Genomic DNA, 23,618 nt, shown 5'->3' with positions numbered 1-23,618 from the left:
GATTCTGTTGCAGTGGTTTTTTTCAAGTACTCGATTATCTCATACCAAGACTAAGGTTTATGGTATGATGTCTATTCTTTCTATAGAAGGTATAGCACACAATATCACCATAAAAGCTGTAATTATTTTTATGATTTCTATTACTTTTCTGTGAATGTTGAAGTACATGTTATGAGAGATTTTTGATCATAAAAAGCATATTCACTGTGATGGGCAAAAATGTAACAAGATTTAATAATTAGAAACAAAGATAATAGAAATTCAGATTGGAAATGACGTAAAAGTTGCAGAGCATAACTGGCAAATTCCAGAGAAACTTGCCAAGAAATACTATTTTCACTTGTTCAAAATCTCTACCTTGGGATTACATGTCTTGCTCAAACAGCTTTCAATCTTTTTTAAAGTTTATGGTTCAAGAATTGCTTGTTGAAAATCATAGTTCATGTTGTGTAAGAAATCGTATCAAGCAAAAAATGATCTTTCATTTTCCTTTACAGTCTTTGCAACTTCTTGCCTTTATTGTTTTGTCATGTGTGAATATAGTTAATAGCTTGAAGTTAAGCATATATAGGAAAAGCACAAGCTTTTCATTGATTTCAGCATTTGTTTTAGTAATGTATTTGTTTTAACCATTTTAAGCCTGACCATCAGGGGATTTTAAGTTATTTGAATGTAAAACAAACCAAAAGGGAGCGGACCGTTCCTTTTTACTGTTGGCTCTGTGATGATGACTTTCTTTGCTGTGATGAGGGCTGGAATTTCCTCTCAGGAAAAAAGGATGAGATAATGTCAATGTAATTGATTTGGTTATAGTTGAACTGGTTATAGTTGTTTTTTAAACATGGAAAGACAGATCCTGTAACAAAATATGTAGAAATAAATTTAGTAAGATTTTATTGTGTATTTCCAAAAAAGATGAAGTCAAAGATGTTTATTTAGTAAATACATTGAGTTGGAAAGCAACCAGTGGTATAGATCACTCTAGATAGCAATGCCATGCTTATTTAAAAATAAATTATTTCTTCAAGCTCTGAATTCATTTACTGTCTTGCAGGAGGTTTACAAACCCCAGAGAAAGTATAAGCGTCAGAAGGGAGCTGAAGAACTGCTAGATGAAGAATCTAAGGTTCATGCTACACTTTTGGAATATGGCAGGTGAAAGATTTCATCTGATTGACTGTTTTATATTATGTCTACTTAGAAGTATTCCATATAAAAATTGGTGTGGTGGTTTCTTTAATACTACTTGAGAATCATACTGTTTCATATTTACTCGAGTTTGGTTTCAGACTTTGTTTACTCATCCTGTAAATTCCCTGGGAACTGGAGAGTCATATATGTGTAAAATGCCTGATACAGTGGGAACCCACTTTCTGACTTTGTCCCTTTTAGCAGGTTACGTTTATTGAACGTACTTGTTCTTTGCTCCATAAAAATAGTTTATGCAATGATGGCAATATTACTGTTTTTGCAACACAAAACAATACAACTCGCGTCAAAATTTTAACCTCCAAAAAAAAGAAGATAGAAAAGTTTGAGTATATCTTTTAAGATCTGAATACTGTGCTTCAGAAAGAAGTTGCAGATTCATTTTTTTAAAAAAAGAAGAGTGGTTTTCTGGGCCAGAGATTGCACTAAGAATATCATAAGACCTTTCCTGAGTTCAGGAGCTAACAGCTCAGGATTAATTTCCAAATGGAAAGAGAGCATCACTTCTTCCTTCCAGTAACTTTACATGACAGTATTTTAGGCACAGTCTAAATTTGCAGATCATAATGGAAGAGTAGATTGATTTTGAAATTATTCTGTAAATATGCTGCACTACCTGATTATTTAGTGTATTTGAAACCTTCCAAAACTAACCTGAACCTGACTACATATATATATTTTTTAAATAATCCAGTTTTTAGTGCATTTTTATGTTTAAAACTGATGGAATTTTAATTTATTTGTGGAAGCTGGAAACAGTAATTCTTTCCTGTTGTTGTTTTAGGAGATACGGATTTAGCAGGCAAGCAGGAAAAACAGAACAGGTAAAAAAAAAAAAAAAAAAAGTCCACCTACCCACCCACTCACTCCCAACTGGATGTCTGTGTTAATGACATATCCTGCCTGCTACATGAGTAATGAGTATCTTTTAGCTAAGTGTTCCATGATGTGGTCATTGAAGGAGGGGAGTGGTGGTGTTGTGTTGTACTTTTGTTTTGAAAGAATTGCACTTCTCAGTAAGAAATTTTGCAGCCATTTATTGCATAACAGGTCGTTTAATGTGAAAGAGAAACATGATACCATGCCATGAATAAGTCATGGTGCCTTTTGAAAAGCAGGATTCTTTCCTATGCTTTTGATGACAATGGAATCATAAGCTATCTTAGAATATTTGCAGTGTTATTATTTCAGTGCAGATACTACTTTGGGTACAAATTTTATTATAGACAGAGATGATGAAGAAATACATCAATTATGTCATGGACTCAGCAGTAAATTGAGTATGTTAAGGTTGCCCTTTACTCATTATCTCAATATTCCACATACAAATTTAGCATTTACAATTTATACATGGAGATGTCTCCAAATCTCAGCATACCTCTTTTTCCCTCAAGGTAACTGCCAGGCTGCAGTAATGTTTTATCGAGTTCATTTTGTTTGTTCATCAGCTTGACTGTCTTTGAAATATATATTGCAGCCATCATGTTTGTTGTGTGAATTGAGTCACCAGTAAGGCAGAACTAGAATGTGAATTAGATTAGTGATGCAATGGAAAGACCTAGAAATTGAGTTTGTCTGTCCCCAATTCTTGTTACTTTAGTGGTATAAATTCCTGTGATTAAACTAGGCAATGCTACGCTTTTTTAATGTTGCGTTTTTATCATGCCAATGCTGTTATTAAAAAAGAAAAAACTTTGGTCAAAAATTACAACTTTCCCGTCTATAGCAGACATTTTGTTTAGACAACTGCATTGTGTAATTGGTAGTTTCCAGAAGAGTATGGAGTAAGGGATCTTAGCCCCAGATGTGTCTGCAGCAAGCCAGAGATGCTGAATCAAAGACCTTCTGAATGCATTTGAGATCAGTGAGGGATGGCATGAAATAGAGTGTGGGGATGTCCTGGTAGCTGAAATGTAATTATAAAAGCAGATCGTGTTCCATTTTATCCTTCCCGTCTGTATTAGTACTTTAGATTACATGAACTAGATATAATACTTTTAATTTCTCTTTAAAAGGCTGAAGATAAAAAAATTGTGCTACCTTCAGGGCTTGCAGCATCAGGAAAAGCTGAGCCTTGTGATGAAGATGACCTTCAAGCTGCTGAAGAGGTGTGTCAAGTACTGAAGTAGGCATGGATGTAACTAACTTGGATGGAGGGCAACAGTTACCTCTGCTGCTCCTTTCTCTGTTGGAAGGAAAAATTAGGTGCTTAGCTGAAGGGAGAGTTGCTTTCCAGAAGAGTATGGAACTTGAGATCAATGTACAGGAGTTAAATGTTTATTGATATTCAATGCAAGAAAAAAGGATTAACTCTGGTTTTGGAATTTAAACATTTTTAGGAGGTCAATTTTTGTCTTGATACTGGGATCTGAATACTCTGAGTTAGACTATACTTTTATAAAGAATTTTCCTTTATTCGGTAACTCCATCCATCTCTGAATTAACTTTCGTAGATTTACTGTCTCATTACATTCATTAAAATGCATGTTACACAATGTTAGTTGTATATGTATGCCACTGTCAGTAGGCAGAAGTAAGTTAAATAAGATAATCTTATGTGTAATACTTCATATTCTGTCCTAGCTTCGCATTAAAACTCTGATGACTGGAATGGCTGCAATGGCAACAGAAGAGGTAAGCAGCATCTAAAACTGATACAGCTTTGTTTAAATTGTTGTTAGTTACGTTTTAGTGATCGCTGTTCAAATTCATCATCACAGGTGTTTCCTACTTCATTGGGCTTTATAGCACATTAATATGTGGTTATAGGGGCGATTTTTGTCAAATGTAAAAGTTTTCTATGTTTCTGTTAACATTAGAGTTTGGGGAAATTGCCATATATAAAAACACAGGCAGTTCAAAAACTCCAAATGTTTTTTTTTTTTCTTTTACTTTGATACCCTTGCAGGGCAAATTGACAGCAAGCACGGTAGGACAGATAGTTGGACTCCAATCAGATGAGATCAAGCAAATAGTGTCAGAATACGCTGAAAAGGTAAGTGTTACCTGGTTGTGATTTACCAAATAATGTTTGATTACTAATTAATTTAAGCTTCTAAATTAATCGCTGTGATTCTCCTAAAACAACACTGTTCCATATATTCTGTGCATGACAGCACAGTCAGGATTCTGGGAAGTGTTTTAATTAGATTTAAATATGTACAAGCTTTTGGCATGAGAGCACATATTCCTTTATTGCATATACGAATAGTTTGGCTGTTAAGCACCTGCTTAAACTTGCTCATGAATAAGGAAAGGCCTGAGCTGATACCTATTGAAACCAGAGGTCTGAATGCATTTTAAAATGTTAAGCGCAGGAATAGGATTTTGCAGGAACTGCTGAGGCAAAAACCTAGGCCTCCTCCACTTGGACTGTTAGACACTGTGATCTTACTTGCGCTGGGCACCATTTATCAGTCATGTGCTAGATCCCTCATTCTGAATCTGGTATTACCAAAAAACAAATCTTTGCTTTTTTAAGTCAAGGCAATTAGCTGTGTATATTTGCTCCATTCATTGTGTTTAGCAGTGATTATTTTCTTTACAGTAATGTGAGGAAGAAATCTGGCTCTTGGAGCAATTAATACATATAATACATCACTGCCAGTTATGAGTTATAGGTCGCTCTTATTTGTCCAATAGTCTTCTCATATTTCTTCCTTTTTGTTGACACTTATGAGGTATGGAGCTTTCCCATTTGGGAGATAAACCCTATAACTCAACAGAGTCTATAGCAAATTCTTGGCCTTTCTTTATTATAAAGGATTGGAAGAACAGAAGCCCAGGGGTCATATTTCAATGTTACATTTCTTCTGTTCTGAGAGAAGGCAGCAAGACCTTGACTATTACAGTAGAACAATGATTAATACTCTGGGAAGTAAGAACTGATTCAAGTCAAACCAAAAATATATCGCTTTTCAGATCTACTGGATATGATGGAAAAGAAATGCTGTGTGTGTGTGTGCGCGCGCGTACACCAGGAAAAGGGAATTAAAGATGTTATCAAACAGCTTAATAAAGCATCAACAATGTTTGGATATGGTTCTAATAGTTTTAACCCCTTCGACGTATTCCTACTCTGAAGAAAAAATCGGTTCTTATTTGTCAATCAAAATCTTAATAGGTTTCACAGGCCCATTTTCAGTGCAGAAAGCTGGCAAACAAAATTCTAGATCTGATTTTGCCATATGCCAGGACTGTGCTTACAAGATGGTGTTTTTGCTGGAGATCAGTGTGTAGTTTTCTGCATTTCCCGTCCTTTCTGCTGCTATGTTAACTTGCTTGGTGAATTGGAAGGAAAGTTTCTAGTGTTGTTCCTCATTTCCTAAAAAAAGGTCTTGGCAGAAAAGCGTTAACATGGCTTTTATTTGCCTATCTATCGCCAGCTTTTTAAGGACAGTTATTCAAAGTAGTTTTTAGTGTGCTACTTGCAAATTCTCAGAGGAAGAATCCCCACACAACAGAAAGTTTTGCTAGGAGTAGAACTGGATGGAGAGCTAGCTTGTTCCTTGTTAAAATGAGATGGCTATAATTGGAGAAATGCAGCCTCAAAACTACACCTTTCAAAAATGCTTGAAGAAACATTTTCAGAAGTGTTAAATGGTGTTCGCAAGTTGTTTTCATATCATGAGGAGTTGACTTGGAATATTTTTGGACTTTAGATTTGTATATCAGACACTATTACCCACCCTACACATTGGATCAGAGTAGCATAAAATAAGCATCTCAACCATTTAGTGTGGTTAAAGTTCGTTGTTTAAGGAAGATACTAAATGTGTTATTTATTAATTTGTTGGCTTGCAGAAACCCTGAAAGGTAGGGTGAGATTTGGTTATTTTTAATGTGGGTTCCTGAGACTCAGGAAAGTGTCAGGGAAAAATGATGGCAAATTACATTGAAATGACTGCTAAGGATTTAAGTGGAACTTGACTGAAAATGGATTTGAACTGTTAAAGAGTTGGAGATTGCTTTTGTTTTCCCAATGGGCTTCAGATATTTTCAAATTGAGGCAACTGTGGTGGAGTTAAGTCACCTCTGAAGCATATTTAATGATAGGAGGTGGCTGAAAGCAAAGAGATAAAGTTTACTGCTACAACATTTGTATCTTCATGCAGAGACTCAATATTTCTTCCTTTAAGAAGCAGGCTGTTAAAGTCGTTATTACTAGTCATTTATTTTGGCTGGCAGTCTAAGAGCTGCAAATAGATTAGCAATACTGATGAATATGAAACGTCATTAATTTTGAGTTTTAACTTACAAAATTTTGTCTTGCAAAGTGAGGTTTCTGGATAATATTTAACTTGTTTATTTTAATTCACTAATTCTTTTGGGGGCAGTTGGAAGGAACATGGGAGGAGTACAGAAGTGAGCCTATACCTACCTGCCAATTAGTGGGGATATCACAAGTTGACTGAAAAATTGGAGGATGTATCTGTTCAGTCCTTTTTGTCAAATGTAATTGCAATTCTTCTGAGCAACAGCAGCAAATTGATAATCTTGAACAGGCAGAGAGACTAATGCTTTCTAATGTCAGCTACTGGGACAATCTAGTAAGAGACAAGGTAACAACAATGTCAAAAGCAAAGTAGTTTCTGTAATGTGTGCTTTCTTCCCTCTATGCTGAAAGTTTCATTTTCTCCACTAGTTGCAAATCAGTTCAGCAGCAACTGTAATGCTGTAGTGTTGCTGCAGAGCAAATTCTTTTTAATTTTCACACCAGAAAGATTTTTCTGCAGAAACCTCTGTATGTGATGGTTATTTCCCAGTTTCAAAATCAAGCTTTAGCAGCCCACTTCTTGAGGCATAGCCTTTTCTTAATAAATCATCAAGAATAGTAGTGTGGAAACACATTTTTCTTTTAGGTTCCCAAGAGGTTATATGTGAGGCAGAAAATACTTTTAACAATGTACTTAAAGCAGGCATGTTTTAATGATGTCCTTTTAAAAGCATGCCTTCGTAAAGGAAGGAGAATCTTGACACTATTGTAGGAACATCATGGGTGCATTGTGAACGTAGCTTCCATAGTAACCGATTAAATTGCATCAGTAACACATGTTCTTTTGAGTTTTAAAGATCAAACCAGGGTTGATTGCCTTTTTTTTTTCCAAGAGCATGGAGCACAGGACAAGAACACAGAATTTGAGGAACTGAGTGTTCTTTGTTTCTCACATATTCAAGAGGAAAAAAAAAAATATATTAGGACTATAACAATGTGAATTGCCTGAAAAAGTAGAAGTTTGTTTGTAGAGACAGCAAAAACTGTTTTGACAGTGCTTGCTAAAAATAAAAAAAAAAAAGGGGAGCGTTAGGCTTTGGCTGTTCTTTGGGATTTATTAACAAGAAATACAAAAATGTTTTGTCTCTTTATATTCTTAGATATTAGTTTTATTGTACAAGGCTGACACCAAAATGCAAGTTAGAACTACTTGAATAGACTAAATGTCATCAGCCTGCAACAAAAGATTATGACTAAAATAATTATAATATGCTCTACAGACTTAAAATAAATAAATAAATAAATGAGAGAGAAATAAAAAATTTTTTTTTTGAACATCCCATCAGATCCAGTACTTTTACACACATTTCCAAAATAAATGGACATGTTAAAACTGTGTCATGGAAGCAAGTCTAGCATTTGTCAGTTTTTGTACTGAAAAGGATTTTTTTTTTTTTTTTTTTTTTTTTACAGAAAAGCAATTTAGCATAAGCTGGTGTTATAATAGGCTTCCTGCTTCCTTCATTGTGTGCATATTTCAAAAGGAGAAATAGTAAATTCAGTGCAGGTTTAGAGTGTTACTTGTCACTGCAGAGCACCAGTTTTTAGCTTGTGATCTGTGAAGCCCCTGATACTTCATAGACTACCAGAGGTCTGTATCAGGAAATTAAGCAAGCCAGTTTACCTTTTTCAGTAAAAGTAAATTTGTAATATAGAACTTTGCACTGTCACTGAAAAAATAGTGGTGTCTACAATCAGAAAAGTAAAAATAAATAAATAAATAAATAAAATTATCTTAATAGTGAAGTAGAATGTTTTTTTTCATTTGTCTGAAGTCGCTATAAGACTAACACAGAAACCAACAGGAAAAGCAATACTAACTGTATTCGCAAAACAACATGGTTGTGTGTTAAGATACATGTTGTGGTTCACTTTTAGTGTTGTAACTGCGGAGTGTGGAGGAGTATTATCGAAAGTAAAACAGATCACTTCTTTCAGCAGTAGGTGTTTTTAATGTCAGTATTTAATCTTGTAGTTTTTTACGTCATTCCTGCCTAGTAGGCACTAGGTGAGAAGGGTGCAGTGTTGGTGTCTCTGCTGATGTCTGTTCTGCCAAGTTAATTTACCCTTCTTTCGTCATTGGTCTGCTCCAAGATGGGCATCAAAGGAGATTTTAGTCTGTCATCTACCAGCCATAACACATAAGTAAATTCTTCACTTATTTGAGAAGAAGATAACATTTACACCAAGTGTATTGTATTGCTTTTTGTGGATGAGATATTCTGTTTTCCTCTTCTGTCTTCAGAAGACCCCTCTGCCTTTCCTGTGCTTTTAATAGAAGCTTTGATGCTATGTCTTAAAGCTTCCACACGAGGCACCAGTATTTAGTCTCACTGCTGCAGTTTGTGTTTGATGTATTGACTTTTACTGTGCACAGTTGTCAGCAAGCTGTCATGAAAGCTTTGATATCTTCAGCACAAGTTCATATGGATTAATATATAATTAATACAGTAAAATATTTATTATTAATAATATATTAATTGCTCTTTAATCTACTGCAAATATACAATTTCTATGATAGATGTTAGTCATGGTAAAGAATGTTTCTGGCAGATTTCCCTTCCAAATTCAGAGAGAGCAGCAGAGTGGAACCAGATTTTTGTCTTAATTATGTATTTGTGAGACACTTTCTTGGCAATGCAAGTAGTTTTAAACACTAGTGTCCATAGCACAGAAATACATAAAAATAAACGCTTAGAGTGGTAAATGTAATTACCATATTGTAATTACGTCAATCAGCATACTGCATGTAAACCAGTATTTCAGAATCTACAGACACAAACGTTTAAGGCTTTTAAGAATTATGGATTTATGTGTTGAGGTATGACATTGATATCTCCAATTGAAGAAGTTCAGTAAATACCACTTAAACACTTGACTACCTTGCTTTACCTGATACCTCTGGTATATAATTTATTTGTTTGGCTCGTTTCTAGTCTTTGTACAAGACAGATAGGTGAGTTGTTCTTCCTGTTGGTTAGTGGAACACGGCCCTTGATAAGGAAATATCATAAGTGTGTCCCAGTTTGGCATTTCCTTAGTTACTGTAGAAGTAAAAAGTAATGGTTTGACTTTCAACAGGCTTTACTACTCTTTATTTTAGCAGTCTGAGCTTTCTGCTGAGGAGCGACCAGAAAGGTTTGGAGCTGCCCAACAGCACAGAAGGAAGGTGGCATCTCTGAATAAGCAGATTTTGCAGAAAACCAAACTCCTGGAAGAGGTAAGTATTATGTGTGTAATAAAGAAAACATTGATAAATGTGGTTGATCACCAAGTTTATACCATCCAGAAAAGATTTGCAAGCTATCTTCTCTACCAGCAATTTGTCATGTTCAACATCCATTTCAGCATCTCTGAATGTCTTGCTTGCACATTTATTACTAAGACAATGTGCCTGGTTTCATATTTAAAAAAAAAAAAAAAAAAAAAAAGATAACCCTGTGAGGGAGGGGGCTAGTTGATCAAAAGATGTTTTTAGCTTTGTACACCTCTTTGTAAGATGCTCTGTGTGCTTTTTCTGCATTTGACTTGATAGCTACGACGCTGAAACTGAAAACAGTCTACTCAAGAAACAAATTAGGAAACTGCTCTAAAATACGTTTCATTCTTCTTTAGGCTGATGGATTTTTACTCTGTATGCCCCATCTGTCAAAACCAGCATTTTTTAAAATAGTAAATAACACTAAAATTATTATTTGCATTATTAGTTGAATGTGTTTTGTCACAATTCGTCTTCATTCTAGAGTGAAATGTTAGAAAGTATTACGCTATATTTATTGCGATATACTGAAATTAATTATAGAGGTTTTTTTTTTTCTTGAATTTGTATTATTTCAATACTTAAGTAATATGAATTTTCCATGTCTATTTCAAATGCAACTTCGGTACCTGGTCAAAATGATGACTTAATGCTAGGTATTGTCAATGTCTTATTACTTAAATGCAGGCTGAAGTATCAGCCTTTCAAAACTATAACATGGCCTTATGAACAGCTAAATTCTACATGAATTCCCTTGTAGTCCTATATAGGCTTATTTTTCTGTTTTGTTTCTTTTTTTTTTTCCCTCACTGAAGTAGGAACATAAATTACAGAGTGTGATCTTAAGGCATTTCAGAAGTGGGGAAAGTAGGATGTTCACTGTATCCTAAGTTGTCATTGTAGAGTGGAGGCAGATGCGAGCACGTTGAGCTTGCTGGTTGCAGACCTGTTCCAAATTAAAAGCTGTGCTGTCATGACTGGCAACAGTTCGGTACTGCTCTGTGATAAAAGGGCATGTTCACTTGGGTTTAAGGATGTTCTAATACGGTTCTAGAGATTTGGAGTAGATTTTGGCTTGTGTCCATCAGCCCACATCCGTCTGCAGTTTTTCTGCAGACAGCAGATGTTCTTGAGGAATGCTCAGTTTGAACGTACAGATACTGGAACAGCGCACCACAGCTCTTGTCCTTTGCCCTCTTGTGAGAGCTCTTTGTGTTCTTGGAGACAATTAGCTCAAGATGAATTTGGGGAAGGATCACCTAGGTATGTTTTATATTGTAGCATTGGAGAACTGCAACAGCTAGCTCAGGTTTAAAAAACAAAAATTTCGATTTTGCAGTAGCACACTGATCTCCAGCCATGCTGTTTGCTTGATTATTTTTTAATTTTTTTTTCTAGTTGAACAGTAGGAGAGGCTGGCATACGAACTTAGCAGTTGTAATTAGCTTTTGCAATTATTCTGTGTTGTGCCTTTTATAGCTTGGAAAGCAGAAAGGATCCCCTGGTGTCTGTGTAAATACTGAGATGTTCAAAAGATTTTTTTTTCTGGAGCAGATGGTTCTGATATTCTACAGAACTGCAGTATAGTGTAGTTGCTGGATTAGTAGCACAAAATATTCCTTTAACTTGATGCATGATGAGTGGATTACATTTTCATTTCTGGTGCAAGTCATTTCCTTTACCAGTTTTCCTGGCATGAATGTATTTGCTTGCTTTCCACATACTACTGAGAAGGTGGCAGTTTGGGGTGGGGTGAAGTTGAGGTTGTAAACAACAAAATGATAGTTCTTGCTTAATTAAAAACTACTTCTACTGGCCAAATGAACTTTGTATTCACAGGAAAACTTAAATATTTTGGGGGTCTTATAATGTTCTTATTTTTAAGAATTGAGGGCCGTTTAATTCTATGTTGCTTATTTATAGTACATAAGTCTGTTATTTTTTAAGGTAAGAAAAGTACTAATAGCTGTGCAAGCCAAATACAATCCTTTTAATCACTTTAGTAAAGTAAAAATGTCATAGTACTGTGTGTGTGTATATATATGTATGTATTTTTTTCACTTGCCAAAGACAGATTTTATGGAGTAAGATAGAAGTTAAAAATCAGTGACAGTCAAGACCTCCTTTTAAAAGGTGTCTGTGAAATTCTGTCTTCAGTACTGCCATTATTGAGTAAATTCTGGCAAGAGTTCTCATATCGAGTGGTTCTTTAATCTATGTCAAATTTCATGAGATGTGAACTTCAGGTTTAAATTATTTTCTTTTTCAACTAGTTAGAATGCAGTCTGTTGGTGATTTATTTGTGAAAAATACAGAAATACTAACGCAAAAAGTCTTACAAATTTGTCTGTGGAGAGGGATGATCAGGGTGAGTCACAGCTCCATGTGTTGAATGGCAAACTCAGCCATCAGGAAAAGAAGAGGACCAGAAAGCCAAATATGCATTTCTTTACTTGCAGTGCTTCTGCTTCTCTTCTCTAACCCACGTCCTGTTTTTGTTGTTAATATTTGCAGTGTTACCTTAAAATACATGGACTTTAGGGAAGGATATTTATGTAAAATTAACCTCTAAACTATTTGACAAGTGAAATAACCAGTGGTGGTAATATATCAGGAAGGTCAGGTGGAAAGTATTTGCTGCTATTAATTAAATGTTCAGAATTCTTGCAATAAGATATGCTCACCTGACGAGAAAAGCCCCTGTTTGTGATAGCTTGCCTGTCATTTCATAGACAACCATTATTAACATCGCAAATATTGCTATTCTCCATTACAGGTATAATTAGCATGAACATAGAATTTTAACTTTCTTCTTTCTCTTTGTAATAGTTGCAAGCTAAATGTGCTGATCTGCAGGCAAAATGTACCGAAGCAAAAAAGACATTAACCGAGGTAATGTCTTTGTTTGTCTGTACGCTGATTCTAGCTGAATCATTTTTGAGATAATCTATTTGAGAAGTTACGTGTAAAGGGATGTATTAAATGGTGAAGATGACTGACAACTTTTCTGTGTTAAGAAGGTTTTGAGGTTGTGAATAGAGTTACAATTTTTTTCTTATTGCCCAGTAGCTTTTCTGGTCCAAAAGAAAAACTCATACTTCCTCCCCTTCTGGAGCATGTCAGGAAGTGGTTTTACCATGAAAAGAAAATAATGTTTGTAATGGCAACAGAGAATGTATGAGTCAGTAAAAATGACTGCATGAAGTGAAATGTTAATATATTGGATTTCTTCGTGGAGTTTATTTTTGGATTTAATTATTTCTGTATGTGAAGACTGCTTTTTGACATTTTATTGTTTTTAATTCTTAGGTTGTTACTGTGAGTTAACTGTTGGTCTCTGCTTGTTTTTATGATGCTTCTACATAAGTCTAGATCCCAAATATTGTCAATAATAGGATTTTTTTTTTGTTTGGTTTGTTGCCTTTTTCTTTCAGTGGGAAGGATTACGGACATAGTAAAGGATTGAAATAAACATTATGGTCTGAAAGAGAAAGTTTTACTGTCTGATCTTATATGTCATCTGTGGAATGCTCTTCCAGTTGTGAAATCTCATTATGACTGGATATTGTTCTTTCTAAGTCCCTGCAGTCCTGCTTAAACTCAGCACTTAGATCTTTGTTCTGTGCCTTGCATTACCAGCATTTTGGTTGCACTCATGGGTTGCTGGATGGCATGGTTACTGCCTTACCCCATGCTCCAACAGAATACAGAATAGTTAAGATGAGCATGTTGAAGTCACTTGGCACAATGTAGGGGACAATCGTGTTCTTTATTTAAAAAGTGTATCTTAGATAATTATTATTTATAACCCTTAGGTCAAGAGTTATAGTGAAAAACTGGACAAGGAATTGGCGGCTTTAGAAACAATAGAATCCCAAGCAGATTCTAGGTAAGTGTTTTTCCTTCGTTTGTGACATTCGAAGTTCTGAAAAATGATGGTTTTAAAACCAAGTAATTGAATATTTCTTGCTTTTTTCAGCCTAAACAAATAATTAGAATTTAAACAAGTACATTTCCCAGCTTCCTTCCAAAGACGGCAAAAGATTGTCATACTATGAAGTCTGAGTGAGAAGTATCAATATGTAGCTGAAAATAATTGTAGATGCTTAAATATAATACAAGCAGAAGGATACTAAACACATTTGAAATGTGTGTGAGGCCTTCCTGTTCTTATTTTCTTTATATTTGACGTCTTCATCTTGCATAAATTAGTGTACTCTTTCAAAACTTCCACAATAATGAGGTGAGAAATCACAAAATCATCAAAATACTCAGGGTAATACGACACTTTATTTTGACCATAGTAATATTTGGATTTGTAATTTAAATGGATTTTATTGGAAAATTGTATAGAACTAAGCTGGTTCTAGTATCTTTTAGTTCTCCATCTCTTTAATGTAAAAACTAAAAAACTAATGCAGTTTGCTGGATCTTCAAATTTAGCGTATTACAGAATCTGCGAGCACTGGTGGCCATGAATGAAAACCTCAAAAGTCAGGAGCAAGAATTCAAAGCACATTGTAGGGTAAGTTTTAATTTCTTAAACAGTGCTTCTTTACCAAGCTTTAAATGTATCCATATACTTCTTCCTGCTTTGTCCTTTCTTCCCCTCCCTGCCATTTACTCTTTTTTTTACAGATTCATATTGAATACTGCCGCTAGTTTGATTTTGTGCAGAATTATGGACAGTTGCCCAGTTCTGCAGTGTATCAGACCTACAACAAGGCTGTCAACCAAGAAGGTTGGAACTGATAACCAGGAGGACTTGCTCCCTGCTATGAGGCAGGGAGCTACAAGGAAGGCAGGCAGGGCATCTGAAGTAGTGTGGCCTTCAATGTTTTGTTTTGCCCAGGGTCTTTGCTAAAAGGCAGTTTTTAGATACGACTCCAGATCAGTCCTGTATTGTGGCTGCTCTTGTTCCCCTCTCTATTCTGCTAAGAGTATCTGGTGATGTGGCAAGAGGGATTACAAACAGATGATAATATTAAAATAAATCAAAGTTTGAGATCAGGCTGTACTAGATAACATCTGTACTATTCACAGCCTGAAACACGTTCTGTCATCTTGGACGAGGTAGCAGTGACCTGAGGAGCACAGTGCACAAGAGGAAGGTTCCTTGAAAGTCCCTAGCTTTGGAGCAAACCACCAGAAGAGACAGAGATAGAGATAAATCTATTACAGTTTTCAGAGTAGAGTTTGTTTTACTGCTTAATTACAGTGTTTTGCTGCCATGTTTACTGCTGTGTTTATAGGCTGCTTAGAAATATGATCAGAGAGAATTGTTTTCATTCTCTTCTGTTTAAACAGTGTTAGATCAAATTTAATGGAATGAAAAAAAGTAAAAAGACATACTGCCCTGTGGCAGATACTGAGCACAGAAACTTCATTTTCCCCAAACATACCGTTTTGGAAAGCTCTGAAGGATCTTGATGGAAACAACCTTACAATTAACTTTGTTCATCCATTAGTGTGAATACCACATGTTGTGGTTCTGTGTCATGCTAGTGCTATCGTAATATTTATTTGCTTCACCAGTTTCTCATTTTCTATGTCACTCATTAGTTCAGTTGGCTCTAGTATATTTGTAAGTAAGAAATAAATCTGTTCCTTTGTTTGATAAAAGCAGGCATTCAATTTTATGTAACGAGTAATAATGGATGCCTTACCCCTGGGCAGGGAATGCTGTTTAATCTTACAAATTCTAAAATAAAGTATGTTGTCAGTGTCACAGTTCTGTTACAGGTCTATGGCATCAAACCTTCTGCTGTCTCCGTTAAGGAGAGGTCTCAATTAAAAGCAAATATGTTTTTGTTTGTTTGTTTGTTTTTCCAGGAAGAAATGGAGCGTCTTCAACAAAGTATTGAGAATCTGAAAGCAGAGGCAGCAGAAAGTGGGGAGGAAGAGGTAAATATCAAATGTGTTAATTGTTTATTTTCAATTAGTGTTTTAAAATGCTGGTTTAGGTCCTTCTGACTTTTGCATGTTCTGGTAAGTATTAAAATGTCTGTTGCAATCTCTGAAAAACTATTTTCTATCACTGGTAAAGCCACAATTCCGGCTAACAAACAGAGAAGTGCAATAGACTGAAAATCACTTCTTTATTCTTTTTGCTAGAACCCATGGGGCTAACTCATAGATGCTTTCATCCCCTTTTTACTTTCATCTTTGTAGCAGCAGGAAAGAATCTCGAAATGTTAAGAGTCGTGCATATATTTGACAAAACCAAGTCTTCCTCAGAAAGCATGTTTGTTTTGGTTGTCTTTTTTTCCTTAAAAGTTGATTTATTTGAAGGATAGAGGCACAACTTTTTAGTGGCTCAGTGCATTGTATGCAGTGAGCAGCTGTCTGAAGCACAAGTGCATCCAGACTGAAGGCAATGAATAACAAATAAACAGAAAATGAAGAGCTTGACTTGCTTGTCTTTTCAATGAGTAAACATTTTGTATATTTGTGTGTCTAAAATGAGGTAGATTACAAGTTCCATGATGCTGCCGTCCTTCTGAACACAGTGTGTAAAAATGAAACCGTAAACCTCAGTTGTAAGTTTTTAAAGAGGAAAAAAAAAATTCTTTAAATCTGAAATCCAGAAAATGTAGGACACATCTCAGAGTGTTTGTGATCTGCCCTGGGCATTGTTTATCCTTAACCCTGCCGATGAATCAAAGTATAAACATTTGGACAAGTACAAAGAATCTTTTGATAGGTTTCTTTGTTTTGTGTCACTGTAGTGAAGCAGTGGGGGAAAAACTATTTACAAACCTTAAAAACTAAAATATCAGTATTAAAATTATCAAAACACTTATTTACAGTAAAATATGAAAGTTGTCATTTTTTTAAAATGCAGATTATGAATCATCTCTTAAAAAAAAAAAAAGCAAATGGTTGTGTTTTAGTGGGAGCCATTAAATGGAAGATACAAATACAGAAAACAAACCCATCTGCACGTTTTTGTAGTTGCGTTCTCATTTGTTGGTGTAATACATAATTGTTTTGGGTTCTCAAATTCTAGGAGCCGAATAAGCTTATAGACCAGCAGTACAAAACTGAAAAAGATAAACTTCAAAAGATCCGGCTATTATTGGTAAGTCTTCATAAATTGGACAAAATTATTCATATTTTTCTTACCTTGTCACTTTTAATACCTCTCTTCGTGTTGTTTAATTAAAAAAAATAAATCACAAATCACTTATAAAATAATACTGAGCCTCAGCCAACACTTTTTTAAAAAAATAATTGATTATTTAGTAACAAAATATTGCTGGGGGGGCTTCATCCATTTTAAGAAAAGAACGAGAAGAGGCTTTGTTTTCTCCCCTCCTAACTTTCTATTCAGGCACGAAGAAACAGAGAAATAGCGATTTTACAGCGCAAGATTGATGAAGTACCCAGCCGAGCTGAGCTAACACAATATCAGAAGAGATTTATTGAACTTTACAGTCAGGGTATGTATATCAAGCAGGAACATTCTGCTGAAAGCTAAAGCCCTGGAAGGAGGGTAATTGCATTTTAAGCTTATGGAGTGTAAAACAGCGCTTGCTAATTCTGAGGAGTTTAAGGGTCGTTTGATATTCACATTATACAACCTATTTTCAAGGTTTTATAAGCTGGCTATAAGAATTCTCCTGTGGGTGAAACTTGATACATGAGGTCTTTGGAGTAAATTCTGGCTGCAACAGGTTCAGTCGTATAGTTAAATGACCAATGTGTTTAGAAATTCCTTAATCTATTTACAAATGAGGTTGTTATAAATTTAAGTCATGCTTCATTAATTGCTCTTTACATTAGATAGTTTGGTTCAGAATCAGAGATGTCAACAAAAATAATGCCAAGTAAAGACAAGAACTATGGAAAAAAAAAAGGCATTATTTATTTCATTTTTGATTTATAAATACCTTACAATATCTTGTTAGGATCAGAGTACAAGTTATTTTCAATTTATTTTAATATAAGTTATAAAAAGGGGGAGTTTGCTTGGTTGACTGTTTGGGTAGTGATGTGTTTGCTACACGTGGTATGGAGCATGCAAACTGAATAAAATTTTAAAGTTGTTCCATCAAATTGACAATGGACCGGCATGCTTACTGGTGTGTATTTAATGCTGCCTGTGTAATGGCATAAGTTAAAATATATTTTTCTGTAGAAGAACTAGCTAGTATTTTAAAGATACTTTGCATTCATTATATACAGGTTCTAACCAAGCTCTTGAAGGTTGAGCAGTTCTAAAATTGTTATCCAACTTTGATTCATATCCATTGTCTTTGAGTCATCTCTAGTTGTATAGTCACATGCTGTCTTCCTATGTGCATTATCTAGCTCAGTGCATGGAATAGGTATGCTTCTTTAGTGAGTGCAAGTCCAGTTCTTTTCTCTCCTTGATCCCCATTTGCTTTTTATGTGCTATGCAATTTATTTAATCAAGTCCAGCATGTACCTGCTCAGAAGATGGAGGCTTCCTTTATATATGAAGGACGGGAAGATTAAGGAGACTTGTGGAACATTGGGTGCAGATGTAAGGGGCTTTGAGTCTTACAGGACTGATTTCTGTAGTGCAAAATATGTGCAGTAACTTCGGATAACACTGTGCTTGGTCTCCTGGCCAGGAACCTGCACTGCTCAGGCTAAGCTTCTAGAAAATTGAGCTGAAAATCTCTTGCAAGTCTTTCTGTGAACTGTGGCATTGTTTTCATAGAGTTCTTGCATTTGATCGGATTCAGGAGATCATCAGAGTAGACAAAAATTGTTTTTGGTTTTTTTTTTTTTTTTTTTTTTTTTACTTTTGGACAAGACAATCTTTGGAGATGTTTTCCAAACTCAGTGGTCCTGTACTGAAATGCTTTTAAGTTCCAATATTCCCTTTCTTAAAATGTATAAACCGGAGTGAAATCATCCTCATGTATATCTGACTTACTCATGAGCTCTGGAATAATTTTCATTAAATCATTTGATTATCATAAACATGGACTTCTTTCAGTTCAGGATTCTAGGCTGCTTAATGTAATCATGGTAACTTTTGCCAGCTGTCCTTCTCAATTGAACTTTTTTCCCTTGAAAATCAAAAGTGTCTTAGATTTCCTTAGTCATTGAAGAACTAAAGAATAGATAAACACTTCAGAGACTTGAGTATCATCAAGTCATCATCTTGTGGACCCAAAGGGGAAGAAGTGTCTGAGCCTTACCTTCTGCACTGAGCTGTGACCAGCATCTGCTATAATCACCTAAAATAGATACTGTTTGAAAAGAAATGTTTTTTTTTTAATTCTATCAAAATTCTATCTTTTTTTTAATTCTATATGTTGTAAGGAGAGAAAAGAGGCTTTCAAACAGTAAAACCTTTTCTTGCACATTCGTACCTTGAAAGATACAGTTTAATGCACTCCTTTTTTCCATGCAGTGCTGTCAGATCATCCATTCCCTTTCTGCACCCCTGCACTCCCTCTGCCCACCAATGTGCCAGATAGGCCAGGGCAACTGTTAGCAGCACAGAAGCCTCCATGGTGTGAGGTTGAAGTTCATGAAGGAAGGATGAACAGGCAGTGGTAAGGAAGCACAGCTGATAGTGCCAGTGTGTGTTTGTGAAATGAACTGTCAGCAGCTGGGCTGTATTTTAGACACTGAGCTGTGTTGTTCTGGAGTCCAGTTCTCATAAAATCTGATAGCTGTTAACACTGCTGGAGATTTACATGCAGAGGGAATATTCTTCCAGAATGCATTATAGACTGTGTTCCGTTATTGATAATTGTATATTATAAGAAGCCTACAAAGTATTTTTACAGGTTCCATTTCACCCCATTTATTATTCTACCTTTTTTTTTTTTTTTCCTTTGCAGTCTCAGCAACTCACAAAGAAACAAAACAGTTCTTTACTCTTTATAATACACTGGATGATAAGAAAGTATATTTGGAAAAGGAGGTAAGAGAATGTTACTGTTGTTTTCTAAATGTTCAGTCTATGGAGAAGATAGTGAAAGCTAAGTAAAAACTACTTACTCAGCCATATCAGAGCAGGGTCAGCAGTCTTTGAGAGTAAAATTGAGACAATAGGTTCATAAGAACATTTCTAATGTTGAGGTGGAAGTGGTCTGTGTTGTAAAAAGTGCTGTTAGTACAGCATGTTTAATCTGTTCACAAAACACAAGTAACATTTGATTAGCAAATATCTTTGTCACAGGACCAAATTACCCTGTTTCTTCTTGGTTAACCCAACCAACCCATCTCCAATAACTCTGGGAAGGAACTTCTAGCTGCTGGCTTGCAGCATCATTTGTCTCTAAGTGTCTCAGTGAAAGGTTTCTGCTCATATGGTTGATGGTTTCAATCATGGTTTTTAAAATACTTATTTTTAAAAATATTTTTAAATTCTTTTTTTGTGTCGTCAATTTTTGGGTTTTATCCACTAGCTTTACTGTTCTGCAGTGTAACACAGCAACAGTCTTACAGTGCAATAGTTGTGCAGTGCTACTCCTTGTTACTTGAATGTTTTGTAGTATAAACTGCATAATTGCACTATTAAACACAAACTTTCAAGGCAGGGATTTGGGATTGGCAAGTGTTGATGAATCATGCAGTAATTTCTTTGAGTAACAGGCATTTTTAAGCGTCATAGCTTCTTTGGAATCTGCTCAGAATTTGTTTGAATTTTTCATAGTGAGGTGGTGAACAACTGCGGCTGCTGCTATGCAGCACCTATTGCTCTCTCATTTATATCAAAGATCTTGGATGTAAAGGTAGTCAGTTTACCTTTGTGGCAGCGGGGCAAATGCTTCTGTTTGCAATGCTCAGATTTGTTTAGTAAAGATTGCTTTCAAGTACTCATCAAAAGGAGAAACTGTTTGGAAGGTTTAACCACAGGAGACTTGTGAGACATACTGAAAGCTGAAGGGATTGCATTAATTGCTGCTGCTCAGTGAATTTTAGTGCCCTCAGCGATGTTTAGAAAGCAAGAAAAAAAATGCATGGGTTAATCTGCATAGTGAGTTTATACCAAGAGCAACAAAACACTTCACTGAAGTTACAAATACCTATGTCTGTATTGTTTAAGTGCAATGTTGGTATCTTCATAACAGTAGCTATGCAAAAGAAACGCCGTTCTCTACTTCTTAGAAATTCATCTTTAAACAGACTGTGAAATATGTAGAGGTGAAGTGTGTAACGATGCATGGCTTCATGGAAGCCAGTAAAACTGACCAGCACAAAGAATAGAGTGCAGAAATTCACCTGCTCTGCACTGCTTGGCGGGCCTTATACCGGCTCCAGTCTCTAAAGCAAAAGGTTTTCTATTAATTTTTATTTTTTAAGACATCTAAGTGAAACTGTTCTACTTTGACACTGTAACTAGGACTAATTATGCCACTCTAATATAGCTATAACATATGCTTGTCCAGTGTTCAACTGTGATAGTGCACACAACTACCTGTAAGCTTCAGAACATTTAAATAACTCTTTTACTTCATTGCTTTAGTTTGCAAAGCTGTCTTGCAAGAAAATTCTCAGTGCTATAACTGGGCATCCGTAAAAGCAAAAATATTAATTTTGATCCAAGACTAGCTGCTGCCTTCTGTGGTTCTTCCACTAGGACAGATGTCACTAACAAAGAGGGATTGTGGTTCCTTTTTCAAAAAGAAGCTCAGGATTTCATACAGCTGACTGCTTGTCAGGGAAAGATTGGTACCAGTTCATTTTTAGATCTGAATTTCATGTTATTGTCTGTGAAAACGCAGAGTAACATCAGAAAGGACAAATGTATATTTTCTTTCTTTTTTTTTTTTTTTTAATTCACAGGTTAATTTACTAAATTCTATTCATGACAACTTTCATCAGTAAGTAGTGGTTATTTTTCTCTTGATAGTTGCAGTGGGTGGTGTAGTTGTTTGGGGAAAAATGGGAGGGGGCATGAGTTAATGTAAAAATTTGTTAGAATATTTTATTAACTTAAACAGTTTAATAAAGTAGCTTATTAATTCTGTTTAAGCCAATATTTGGGTAATCACAGACTTGGAATTACTTAACTTTTATAGTCAACATATGTTTTTAATATCTGGCTGTTCGGTTGCAGTTGTGGAAAGAAATCACTCATAATTTTCCTGACATTAATTGAAGTATTTTTCTTCGTTTTGTGAGTTTGTGGTTATTACTTTATGTACAAAACATTAGACTAAAACGTTTTTCAGACATGTTTATTATACACTAACTCTGTATTTAAAGGTTTTGATGAAGTGTGAAGTCTTTAGGTAAAATCATGGTTCCCTTGGAAGTTTAAGGTCAAATATCAGTCTGTGATACAGCCAGCATTTGTTCCTCTCTGTGTTTTGTTTTTTGACTTTGGGAGCGGGTGAGGGAACTCCATTGTGAATTTTTGTCAGAACAGTGCAGTGCAATAGGGTCATGGAAGAGGATATGGCCTCTTAACAGGAAAAAATTGTTTGTCTTTTTATAATTCTGTTGTGAAATTGTGTTTTTTCTTATAATTATCTCTAATCCTGTACACCTGTGCCTTTTTGTGTTTTGTCAGAAATTTTGAGTTTTGTTATGTTTTTTCCTATTATCCAAAATTCTAATTACAGCCTAAACGAAGCAACAAAAAATCCACACTAGCACCACCAAGAAAAAAAAATAAATAAATAGGTATTTCAAATGTTATCCTTTGCAGCAGGGATCTTAGATCTGTTTTGCTTAGTGATAAGATCTTTTTGATATTCTGTCCAGTCATTAGAAACCAATTCAGTAATTGACAGCTGGGTTTTGGATTGTTTTTATTGATGGTTGTGTGTGTGGGGTGGCATTTTCTTTATTTTGTTTTACTTAATCTGTTCAGAAGTAATTTGGGGCCTGTAACGTATCTTGGTCTTTTCCTTTTAGGGCATAAATTATTATTATTATTATTTATTTATTTATTTATTATTATTATTAGATTATTTACTGTTCTAGTCCTCTACTCACTTTTCTTTATATTCTAATCAGCTGCCTTTATTACAAGTTTGTGCTCTTGGTTAGTTAATAGTAGTTTATTATTTATTACAACACAGAGAAGGGAACAGATGCAAACTGTCAAGGAAAATGCTTGTGATGAGCTCTGTAGTCTGTTTCCATCTCTCTGATCTGCACTGTACTTGAAATCATTGATTAAAAAGATGAGTTTTTACATAGGATATTAAGCAATGTGAGTACTTGGACATGGGTAAATACGCAAGGTAATTGTAGATGAGACACATTGTCCCACATCCCTATCAGTTATTATTTTTTCTTTCCAGAGCAATGGCATCTTCTGGTTCTCGTGAGCAGTTCTTACGGCAGATGGAACAGATTGTGGAAGGCATCAAACAGAATCGAATGAAGGTCAGACTCACTTTCTCTTCTAGAACCTGGGAATTATTTCAGAAAAGCCTCTTGGATAATAACTATAAATGCAGAAATTCATTATGTGAGGTGCAAGCAAGCAACTAGCAAATACTGTCTCTTTCACATCCATAAGGAACTGTTCACCACTAAAATGTTAAGGGACAGAGTAAAAGAGAGATAGGAATCTTGTACCCATGAACTTTGTTACTGGCAGCGTAGTGACTTAGCTCTTTGAAACAGCTGGTTCAACCATCTCGCTGATGTCCCTGAAGTTATTAAGAATTTTTTCCATTTGGGCTGCATAAGTACAGCCAGGCCTATGTCAGACCCACTTTCTGGATTTAACCTGATGTAGAAAAGACTAGGTGTTGCTGCTGAATATGTTGTGCTCACATAGCAAGTGAAAAGGCACTTGTGGGTGTTTAGAGCCCCAGAGTTCATGCAGAGATCAGAATCACTTCTGGTAACTCTTAGTGGCTATTATGTGAAAGCACAGCCTCAGCGGATTTGTGTTACGTGGGTTTGGGGCAATGCATGCAC

The 23,618-nt window shown here is 35.4% G+C and overlaps 1 protein-coding gene across 1 annotated transcript in view; it reads left to right on the top strand.

The window, feature by feature from the left end:
- The window catches only part of CCDC93 (CCC complex scaffolding subunit CCDC93), a 41,038-nt gene that overhangs the window by 11,371 nt on the left and 6,049 nt on the right, over window positions 1–23,618 (top strand). The window contains exons 7-21 of the mRNA XM_082763526.1: window positions 1,055–1,155; window positions 1,994–2,033; window positions 3,225–3,317; window positions 3,793–3,843; window positions 4,118–4,204; window positions 9,588–9,704; window positions 12,573–12,635; window positions 13,559–13,632; window positions 14,187–14,268; window positions 15,576–15,647; window positions 16,753–16,824; window positions 17,077–17,185; window positions 19,571–19,653; window positions 21,522–21,559; window positions 22,991–23,075. Coding sequence (XP_082619652.1) covers window positions 1,055–1,155; window positions 1,994–2,033; window positions 3,225–3,317; window positions 3,793–3,843; window positions 4,118–4,204; window positions 9,588–9,704; window positions 12,573–12,635; window positions 13,559–13,632; window positions 14,187–14,268; window positions 15,576–15,647; window positions 16,753–16,824; window positions 17,077–17,185; window positions 19,571–19,653; window positions 21,522–21,559; window positions 22,991–23,075 — 1,167 coding nt within the window. The remainder of the gene's footprint in view (window positions 1–1,054; window positions 1,156–1,993; window positions 2,034–3,224; window positions 3,318–3,792; window positions 3,844–4,117; window positions 4,205–9,587; window positions 9,705–12,572; window positions 12,636–13,558; window positions 13,633–14,186; window positions 14,269–15,575; window positions 15,648–16,752; window positions 16,825–17,076; window positions 17,186–19,570; window positions 19,654–21,521; window positions 21,560–22,990; window positions 23,076–23,618) is intronic.

The sequence above is a fragment of the Aythya marila genome (genome assembly GCF_965140915.1).
Source record: "Aythya marila genome assembly, chromosome: 6".
Classification (NCBI taxonomy): domain Eukaryota; kingdom Metazoa; phylum Chordata; class Aves; order Anseriformes; family Anatidae; genus Aythya; species Aythya marila.
Note: the sequence above shows the minus strand (reverse complement) of the source record. Positions and strands in the feature narration are given on the sequence as shown.